At 35.5% G+C, this 11,515-nt stretch overlaps 2 protein-coding genes across 2 annotated transcripts; both read left to right on the forward strand.

The window, feature by feature from the left end:
* Positions 1–1,456: 1,456 nt before the first annotated feature.
* LOC101719844 (olfactory receptor 8G50) lies at positions 1,457–2,398 on the forward strand. The gene has a single exon (XM_004870925.2). It carries the CDS (start codon positions 1,457–1,459, stop codon positions 2,396–2,398), a length of 942 nt encoding a protein of 313 aa, XP_004870982.2.
* A 7,829-nt stretch (positions 2,399–10,227) lies between these two features.
* LOC106008299 (olfactory receptor 8G50-like) lies at positions 10,228–11,163 on the forward strand. Its single transcript, XM_087212560.1, has one exon. It carries the CDS (start codon positions 10,231–10,233, stop codon positions 11,161–11,163), a length of 933 nt encoding a protein of 310 aa, XP_087068686.1. The 5' UTR covers positions 10,228–10,230.
* The last annotated feature ends 352 nt before the right edge of the window (positions 11,164–11,515 follow it).

The following is an 11,515-nucleotide window of genomic DNA, read 5'->3' on the forward strand; positions in this document are numbered from 1 at the left end:
TGTTACAAATATTGTCATGTACTTACTAGTCACTCACATATCTTAAATACAAAAATATTGTGACTAGCTTTTTTTTTTTTGGTACTGGGGATTGAATTTGGGAACTTGCACTTGCAAGGCAGGCGGTGGCACCACTGAGCTAAATCCCCAGCCCGACAAAAATGTTTATTCAGATTCTTTGACCATTTTAAAATTTGGCTATTCATCCTTTTAACTTCTAAATTATGAGTTTATTTTTAATTAATACTGACTACAAGTTACCACTCAAATACAGTATTTGAAATCATTTTTACCTTTTCTGTGTGTTTTCTTTTCAACTTCTATACAGTGTTCTTTACAGGACAAAATTTTTCAATTTTCGTGTTCAGTTTTCTAAGACACTTTCTGCTTTGGCATATTTTCTCAGAAACCTTTCCCAAATAAAAGGTCACACATATTTTACTTATCATTAGACAATGGCTCTTACATTTAGTTCTAGGATCTATTTTGAGTAAATTATAGTGGATGAGCTGAGAAAGAAGTCCAAATTAATCTTTTACCTCTACTCTTCTAATTGTCCCAGCAGCATTTGATGAATAAAAAAAATAGACTATTCATTACCAATTGAATTATAGCATTTTAGGTCAAGTTACATGTGAGTTTATACTTTGTCATTGCCTTCCATTACTACCTTGTTGTGGTCACTGTAACTTCATAGTGCATTTTCAAAAGGGGAAATATAAAACCTCTAATTCCATCCTTCTCTCTCAGATTGGCAGAATTGCCCTTAGTTACTTACATTTTCATACGATTTTGTGATTAGGCTATCAATATCTCCATGTAACACAGCTGAGATTTTGTTATGGTTGCACTGAATTTGTAGGCCAATTTCAGAAGTATTAAGATTTTCACAATATTGTATTTTTTCATCCATGGGCATGGATGATTGTCCATTTATTTACTTCCGTTCATCAATGTTTTATAATTATATGTCCAATGATATACATTCCTTTTCCTTAATTAACTCCAAAACCTTTTATTATTTTTTGGATACTATTACAATTGTAGTTTTACTGCTCATTTTAAGTGTGCAGAAACACAATAGATTTTTTGATTAACTTCTTAATTAGTTCTTATAGCTCTTTTTTATATATTCCTTATATTTTCTATGTACAAAGTTATGTGATTTAAAAAAAGAGGAAGTGCTAACTCTTGCCTTTTATGTTCAGGGACAAGGCACTATTAATAGCCAATCTTATAGCATAGAAAATATGAATAGTTCTATCTGATATTTATTTACATGTCTCATATTTCTGAAATCTCAAGGTCTTTTACAGTTGATCTAGATGAGAAGCTGGCTGAGAAATGCAGATACAAGAATGAAAAAGAATTATGTTTATTATTTCATTGTGTGATGATACAAAAATAACTATCTCAATTCTTTTCTTCTCTTCTTTCATGAAATTCCTGGAAGGAAATGGCAGAAGGAAATCATTCCACAGTGACTTACTTCATCCTCGCTGGGTTAACAGAGAAACCAGGGCTCCAGCTGCCCCTCTTTCTTCTCTTCCTGGGAATCTATGTGTTCACAGTGGTGGGGAACCTGGGCATGATCACCCTGATCAGGCTCAGTTCTCACCTGCACACTCCCATGTACCATCTCCTCAGCAGTCTGTCCTTCATTGACCTGTCCTATTCCACTGTCATTACCCCCAAAATGCTGGTGAACTTTGTGATAGAAAAGAACATCATCTCCTACCCTGAATGCATCATTCAACTCTACTTCTTTTTGGTTTTTGTTATATCAGAGTGTCACTTGCTGGCTGCAATGGCTTATGACCGCTATGTTGCCATCTGTAACCCTTTGCTTTACCATGTTACTATGTCTTCTCAAGTGTGTTGCTGGATGGTCACTGGGGTGTACATCATGGGCTTGGTTGGTGCCACAGTTCACACAGTCTGCATGCTAAGAGTGGATTTTTGCAAGGCTGATGTGATAAACCATTACTTCTGTGACCTTTTCCCACTACTGGAGCTCTCCTGCTCTAGTACTTTTATCAATGAGGTGGTAGTTCTGGGCTTAAGTGCATTTAATATTTTTCTCCCAACCCTGACTATACTTTCCTCCTATATCTTCATTATAGCCAGCATCCTTCGCATTAGCTCAGCTACAGGCAGGTCCAAAGCCTTCAGCACTTGCAGCTCCCACATCTCAGCTATTGCTGTGTTCTTTGGTTCTCTCACATTTATGTACCTGCAGCCCTCCTCAGTCAACTCTGTGGACCAAGGGAAAGTATCATCTGTGTTTTACACTATTATTGTCCCTATGCTGAATCCTGTAATATACAGCCTGAGGAATACGGATGTGAACATTGCTTTAAAAAAGTTCTTTGACAACAGAAGTGTCTCATTTTATTAGTCATCTCTTGTTGTTGTGATCATGATAATTAGAAAGTCAGCTCATAGGAAGAAACATTTATTGTACTTCATGAATGCAGAGATTTCAATCCATGGTACACTGGTTCTATTGCAGAAGGTCATGATGGCAGAGGGAGTGGTTGCATTTGCTGCTCATCTCATGGCACTCAGGAAGCAAAAGTAAGAGAAAACAGGAGCAAAGTCACACCTTCAAAGGCACACCTCTGCTGACCTACTTCTTATTCCAGAGCAACCTGAAAGACCATTTAGTGATGTAGTTTCTCATCCATTGATGAGGTTAACCACCTATAATCTGATAACCTCAGTAGGTATTAGTCAATTAAGAGTGACAATCAAGTATAACCATCACATCTGAGAAAAAGAATATTTGCCTTATATAAAAATTTATAATTTCTATAGATTTGGTGAGGAAACATTCAGGCAAACATGTACATTGACAAATTATCAGATTACTCCTAGTACTAGTTTATTTGGAGAACAGATGTCGAAGGTAGGACTTGATTCACAGGATCAGGCACAGAGGATTGGACTTCTCTGAGATGTCCCAAAATCTATTCACACAGGGTAAACTAAATACTTTAAAAATTATTTGATATGTGTGTTATTTTGTTGTGCACACAAATAATATTGCACCATTTATGTGAGACTTATTTATCTTACTTGAGATGGTAAATACATTTGGTGAGTATCCTATGATAATTTTAGTATTTTCTTCATGTGGTTTTCTTAAGTAAGTTATTGGCAAACACTATTGAAAGTTGTTCTCTAAAAATAATGTTAGTCACATGGAATATACAAAATATAACTCCTAATTTTTACTACATGTATAGAATTATATTAAGAAATATGGAAGCACGTGATGGGTGGTAAGACAGTACTTACCCATTAGGAGATAACAATATTTACAATAATAATGAGGACTGAATATACTAGACATGTTTTGACATATATCTGTGCAATTATCCTTGCTCCAAATTTTGGGAAAGATTCTACCTCCTCATTTTCCTGTCAACTCTGTATTCATTTTCTCTTATTCCAAAAAGATTATATTTTGTTTTTTCCCCAACCCATGTTATAGAAACTCAGATTTTAGGTTGGCTTTCTTTCACTACTGCAATTAATACAAGTTCTGTACTCTCATGGAGATGCCAAAGTTGACCAATTGTTTTCTGAGTAATGACAATTAACCCTTCTACACAAAACTCACTATCTACTCTGGAAAAAAATTCTTTTGAGGGGACAGGGAAGATTTTCAACCAATAATTTTCCTTCTCTAATTAGCCCAATTGTGCTGGTGCTCTAGAGTACTGCAACCCAAAGATTTGAGGTCAACTCCTGAAAGGTTGTCATTCCCCTGAGTAAGTTTCAGAGGCACTTTATGGGCATACATGTATGTGAGCAATAAAATTTTAAATATATATATATATATATGCTAATGTGTAACATAGTGTATATGTAGGTATTAAATTTATATTGTTTGCATCTGCTTTACAAGGTTTACATGTATGATTTTGTTTATTTCCTGGCCATTAAACGAGCAACATTTAGATTTTTTCATATAATGGACAATAGATATAAACAACTACGACATTTTTGATATTTTTTCAAATATTTCTGTTTGTATAAAACTATTAATATATTTTTGGAAGAATAGAAATTTCTGTACCATTTTTAAGTCATTTTTAGAACTCTAGGAAGACACGCTGTTAAAATATCAGCACAGATATTATATACACTCCAAAGGTGAGATGGTGCTCTGTCACAAAGAATAGAAGTAGAGAACACTGAAGAACAAAAGTTATTGCAAAGGAGAAAAACAGGAAAAATATGAAGAATGTAATACATAACCTTACAGAAGAACGCACGTAATCAAAGGTTTAATAATTGAACACAATAGAGTAAGTACACTTATTATAACACTAAGCAGTATGATTAGTGTAATGTTCTCAGAGTTTTTATTTCATTTTTCTGATAAAAACATGCATTTGTTTCCCAAGGAAAATTCTTTGTAACTTATAATCAGCATTTCCATGAACCAAAGTATGTCGTATAAGAGAAATTAGGCATAAGCACTTTTTACCTTCTGTTTTAGTTATGATTAGGATTGTCTATGGATCACACAAATGTGTTTGTACAAAGGTACACACACACACACACACACACACACACACACACACACACACCATATCTTCTTAAACCAGAAGATGATGGGGGCTGGTGGCTGGTTCTGTGGCTTGTCACAGCAAGAAACTTCTTGCTGCTCTCTTGTGATACATATAGCTTCCATCACAAGTCTCAATGCTTCCAGATTTATCACTCATCTCCACTTTGCTATCAGCCAGAAATATATGGAAGAGGAAGAAGTTATTCTTAACTCAAAGAACACTACTTGGTGGTAATAGGTGGTATTTCCACCTTTATCCCTTTAATAAGGGCCTGGTCACATAGATAACCCACATGAAAGAGAGGTTGGGTAATACTGCAGTGACAGAGTACGATGTGTCACATAAAGATGCAGGATATTTTGTATTTAGGAAGAAAGCTAGAATGAATATTGGCAATGACTGTTTCATTTACATTTTCCAATTTTTAGAGATTAAAAATTTTCCAAATTAAATTTCTAATGTAAATATTTTCTGATGTTTAGAAAGATGACTCTGGGCTGTTTCTGCAGCTTAGCATTTGAATTTAGCACTGCATCTAAGAAGAATAATACTGTTCTATGTGATTTAAAATAAAATATGTAATGCATAAAATAAATGCATAATGTTTTATTAAGCTGGTGAGATGCACCAGAAGGCTGCATATTGTGCTGGGGGAAGCAGTCCCTGTATCTCAACAACTTTTGGCTCATTCTTATGGCTTTCCCTTCATTCTTAGTGTTCCCCATCCTGAAATTGTTTCTTGACCTTTGCTGTATTCCCAGATTTTTCACACCTTTCACTGACAATACAGATGTTCATTCTCATGTATTTCGCACCACTCCAGGTTATAACCAGGCACAACCTCTTGTGCCTCACTCATACAATTTGTTATTGATGTAACATGCTCCCCAAAAGTTTATTTTGTCAGAGGTGGGAGTTTTGAATGGTGAATGAGTCATCACCAATGGATAAACCATGCTTGCTGAATGTGCTGCTGGGAAGGAGGCGTGGCCTGCTTGAAGGAGATATGTCAGTGGGGGTGATATATGTAAGGAGGTATCCACATCCTGGGCCACTTCGCTTCTCTTTCTCTGGCTTTCTGGTCCCCTCCCCCCCTTTCCTTGCTGGAATGGGTTTACCAGCTTCCATCTATCAATCCCTTCTGCCAGGCTATTTCTTCTTTGGAGTTAACCAATCACAGACTGAGTTGAGTTCTAAACCTGTGAAACAAAGCAAATCCTCTCTTTTAAGGGCAAGTGTCAGATATTTTTTCTCATAGATTGAAAACAGACTAATATAAAGCTAAAATAAAAGGAAGTAAACAACATTAAAAAAGATTGAAAACAGACTGAAATACTGTAATATTGATGTCTCCTCTGATATTATTTACTATTAATGAATACTTGTGGGTAGTACACCTTCAAAAATTGTCAAATTATTAAAAACAAAAATTGTGCCTAAAGTTTGATCATTATTAATAAGCAACATTTTTCATGGGGCTTGTGAATTATTCTAAGTTTTTATCCCTTAAATCTTCAAGGACAGTCTTCAGCAATTTACAAAAAACACCTGTAAGACACATATTAAAATTCCACATTAAAAAACACATTTAAAGTGTTTCAAAATAAACCTAATGAAAAGGATTTATTGTAATTATTGTCTCAAATTTATACACTTTTTAATGAGTACTGAATGAAACTATTAAATATAACTTTACTCTCACATAGTTTAATACAAAAGTAATTCCTAAAATACTTATGTTTTCATTGTTTTTCAATTTGTCTTTTATTGTTAGAAGGAAAACACTCCTCATGCTTCCTCCTTGTTCTTGTTATAGATCTTTGACAGTATCTATAATATTTAAGCTTGGGAAGTGAAGAAAAGCTGCTTTGATCAAGAGCCAAGCTAAAATATTCCCAAATATACTAGTTTATGAATATAACATATTATGTGAATGTGATTGTGTGGGAAAATGAAAATAAAAATGTTCAAATCACACAGCTACTGATTCTTTTCTGATTTCTATTTTTCCTCTTGTGAGGAGGCACTTTGTAGAATTCCTTCAGTGCCTATCTTAGAAATGGCCTCAAAGTTTGAATTTTTAAATCTCTCAGCATGGTACTTACTACAGATGAAAGAATATCTCTCACATTCTTCCTTTTAATCCATAATCTAACAAGAGGAATGAATCACCCTGTGAGAGAGAAATAAACACTTCAGGAGCAGTGGGGAAAAGGGTAAATTCTAATGGAGTCTCCTCCCCAGAGTAGATTCTTGTGAGATGAGAGTCTAGTGGGAGGTCATTATCATTTTGTTCCTAATCAGACTCTTATTCTCTGTGTGCAGCACATAAAATCCACATTGTCAGTCACCTTTGCAGTGACATAGATGGTTTTGGATGTCAGTTTCATCAGAGAATGGGATTACGGGGTCAAAGGATATTTTGGGGCTATGTGAACACTGAACTCCCTGGGAAGAAGGAAAGGTATGACTGAATCCCAGACCATGAATTTTAACATTTTTGACTCTTTGCTGCAGTCTCTTTTCAAATATAAGAAGACAGGCACAAGGCTATTAATCTGTCTATGCCCATCCTCATTATGTACATAAAAATATGTACATTTATTTGATGAAAAACTTAAATTCTACCTCAATGAAACAAGTTAAGAAGCGAATAAGCAAACAAAGCCTTTTTTCCCATAAATATTTTGTCATTTTGCTTATGATTCGCTCCTCTCAAAGATGGATATGACAAATGAAAGCTCAGACAACTGACCCAGAGCATGCTATTTGGGAAACCTCTATGAAGATCAAAGGCATTCAAATATACAGGCAGCTTAGCAGAGGGGAACAGGAGCAAAAGGAGCAAAAAGCACGTGTCAGCATCAGACTTCCCAGGGAGCTGATAACATGAGGTAGTCAGAGCCTCATACATGTTGGGGCAGGAGAGAATGGAGTTTCTGGGATGGGGGACTCCAAGGGGGACAGTCTTGGGAGGGGTTAGGAACACAAAAAAAGCAGTCAACTGACCAATGTAAAAAGTCAGAAATACGTATAATACATATTCAAATCATAGCAGTATGGAAGCTCAGCTTCTTTAATACAATATTTCATATTGTAGAGACATTCTTCAGCTTTTCCAGTGAAATAAATATCTGCCCAGATTTGGAATGGCGGTCCTCCCCAGCAGATGGCAGACTAGAGAGAAAAAGAAATCCAGTGTCACACATCACATTCCTGGGTTCTCATTTAAGTCTTCTGGACATTGTTTTTGACAGTCTCTTCAAGTAAACTGTGATTTATGTCATCATTAATTATGCTAATTTAAATTTTTTACTTGTTGACTTTTTTTCTCTAAGGAAAGACATAGTAGATATATTTTAAACTGGGCATGTGGTTCCCTTGTGTCTGTCTTAAAATTTCAGAGTTAGAGAGGCTTGTATTTTTTTGTTTATACATTTGAGAGAAAAAGTCTTTTAGTAACAGGCAGCTACAACATTTGAGTCAGTGTACCATACTTATTGTTCCTTTGTCTGGGAGAGAAACTTCACAAAGTTTGGAGAAAAACTGAAAGAGCATGCTTGTCACAAAGAGAGGCATACCCCAGATAAACCTAGATGGAGCAGAATTTCAGGATGGGGATGAATTGGCAGGTTTTGATGAAATAATAGTCTGGTACCATTGTTATGCTCTTATAGTTTGAATTTTATAACACATTTACTAAATTATAACTGACATAAAATCCACCTCTACAAGTTTATAATTCAGTTTTTTTAGTATATTCATAAAGTTGTGCAGTCATAACTGTGTTCTAATTGTAGAATATTTTTTATTGCCACTTCAAATAAAGCCCTATAAACATTAGCAGTCACACCCCATAGCTATGGGGAGACAGCAAACTACTTTCTTACTCTACAAATTTGTCCATTCTGGACACTTCACAAAAGTGCAGTGACATGAGCTATGACCTTTTATGTCTAGTTTCTTTCACTTTATCTTTTCAAGTTCATTCAGGCTGTGGGGGACCTTACAAGTTTATTTTTTTGCTGATCATTGCTCCTTTATATCAATATTCTACATTTGCTTGTCTATTTGTCATTGTATTGGCATTGTGATGGCTTCCTCCTTTTGGATATTATGAGTTAGGCTTCTCGGAACACTCATGTACAATTTTTTTATGAGGATGTGTGCCATCCATTCTTTTGTGTGTGTACCCAGCAGTGAAATTGCTGGGCCATATTCTAACTTTAACTTTTACATTTTGAATATCTGCCAAACTGTTTCCTAACAGTGTCTACCATTTTACAATCCTTTCAGCAATGTATAGGTTTTACATTTTCTTCACATTCTTGCCAAGACTTCTTTTTAACAATTTTCATATTATAATCTTCATGACAGATGTGAAATGTTGTCTCATTGTGATTTTAATTTGAATTTCCTTAATAATCAGTGATATAAATCTTGTCAGGTGCTTAATGATCATTTACATATCTCAAATAGGAAAATATATTTAGATTGTATGAATTTTTAAAAATTGGACTCTGTGTTCATTTAACTATTAAATGTAAGAGTTTCTATGAGTAGAGACTAAAAGTTCTTCCTCAGATATATTGGAGAGGATATTTTCTCACTTTCAATGTTTTCTTTACTCTCTAGATGGTATTTAAAGCACAATATTTTCAAGTTTTATATGCAACATCCCATGTTTTTATGATACCTCTGTTTTCGGGCTATTATCTAAAAAAATCCCCAAATCAAGGGTCAGAAGTAATTTCTTGTGTTTTTTTTAAACATCTTTCTGATATTGTTAGAGTGTTAGGTATCACATTTAGTCCTATAACACATTTTGAATAAATTATTATGAATGATGTAAGAAAGAATTTGACATTAATTTGTTTACTCACACTTCTCAAATTGTTTCAGCCTCATTTGTTGAAAAAATTATTCTTTCCCTATTCCATTGTAATAAAAAACTTAAAACGATTACAGGCATTATAGATGTGATTTTATTCTTTGTCAATTCTATTTCATTGATTGATCTACATGTCTATAGTACTTATGGCAAGACTACATGTCTTAATCATTGTAAATTTATAGTAAGTTTTCAAATGACAATATGTGAGACATCTAGCTTTCTTCTTCTTTTTGAGGTTTATTTTGATTACTCTGAGTTCCTTACATTTTTGTAGAGATTTGTCATCAGCTTGTTAATATCGCCATGTAATAGAGCCAGAATTTTTATATTATTGCACGAAATTTGCAGACCAATTTGTGAAATATTGCTGTTTTCAAATTCTTGGGACTTTTCCTTTATGTTCACGTGATATCTTTCTTGTTATTAAGGACTTTCTCTGCAGTGGTGTTGAGATGATTGCAAATGAGTAATGAGAAGTTCTCATAGTAGATATTTGGATCTAGAAGGACAGGGTACTATGGTACTCATTCTTACATATCAGAACAGAAATAAGATAGTTTTATAAAATACTTGTTTTTATGTCCTATAAATCTTCAATCTCAAGGAATTGACATCTAATAAAATGAGAAGCTGGCTGAAAACTGGAGATTCCAGGTTACAGGGAGTAGAATGTCACATTTCACTGTTTCATGAAACAATAAACACCTATTTCAATTATTTTCTTCTCTTCTTGCATAAAATTAACAGAAGAATATGGCAGAAGGAAATCACTCTACAGTGACTTACTTCATCCTTGCTGGGTTAACAGAGAAGCCAGAGCTCCAGCTGCCCCTCTTCCTCCTCTTCCTGGGAATCTATATGTTCACAGTGGTGGGGAACTTGGGCATGATCACCCTGATTGGACTCAGTTCCCACCTGCACACCCCCATGTACTATCTCCTCAGCAGTCTGTCCATCATTGACCTGTCCTATTCCACTGTCATTACCCCCAACATGTTGGTGAACTTTGTGACGGAGAAGAACATCATCTCCTACCCTGAATGTATGGCTCAGTTCTACTTATTCAGTGTATTTGCCATTGCAGAGTGTCACATGTTGGCTGCAATGGCTTATGACCGCTACGTTGCCATCTGTAGCCCTTTGCTTTACCATGTTACCATGTCTTCTCAAGTGTGTTGCTGGATGGTCGCTGGGGTGTACAGCATGGGCTTGGTTGGTGCCACAGCTCACACGGTCTGCCTGCTAAGAGTGGATTTTTGCAAGGGTGATGTAATAAACCATTACTTCTGTGACCTTTCCCCACTACTGGAACTCTCCTGCTCCAGTACTTTTATTAATGAGGTAGTAGGTATGGGCTTCAGTACTTTTAATATTTTTCTCCCAACTCTGACTGTACTCACCTCCTACATCTTCATCATAGCCAGCATCCTCCGCATTCCCTCCACTGAGGGCAGGTCCAAAGCCTTCAGTACTTGCAGCTCCCACATCTCAGCTGTTGCTATATTCTTTGGTTCTCTAGCATTCATGTACCTGCAGCCTTTATCGGTCAGCTCCATGGACCAAGGGAAAGTGTCTTCTGTGTTCTACACCATTCTTGTTCCCATGGTGAACCCCCTGATCTACAGCCTGAGGAATAAGGATGTAAAAGTTGCCTTTAAAAAGTGTTTTGAAGCACCAGGGATTTAGCTCAGTAGTTCTGCCATCTGCCTTGCAAGCAGAAGGTCCCAAGTTCAATCCTCAGTCCAAAAAAAAAAAAAGAAAAGTTATTTGAAAAAAAGAATTTTCTTGTGAAAAAGTCTATATACCAAAACTTTCTAATATGGATATTTGTTAAGCAAATAGTCCAGAGAGAAATATAGGTCCACAAATTATGAGATCACTAGTAGTACCTATTTAGAAGAAAGATGAGAAGTTTAAGAGTCGATTTCCAGATTAGGCACACAGAAGATATCACCTCACTGGGATGTTCCAAATTCCATCCTACTAGAGCAACCTAGATCACCTCTAGTGATTTAAAAAACTTCCTCCGACTTTATAT

This window comes from Heterocephalus glaber, unplaced genomic scaffold, assembly GCF_053883595.1.
Source record: "Heterocephalus glaber isolate CG9 unplaced genomic scaffold, H.glaber_assembly_v1.0 deba00001431, whole genome shotgun sequence".
NCBI classification, from domain to species: domain Eukaryota; kingdom Metazoa; phylum Chordata; class Mammalia; order Rodentia; family Bathyergidae; genus Heterocephalus; species Heterocephalus glaber.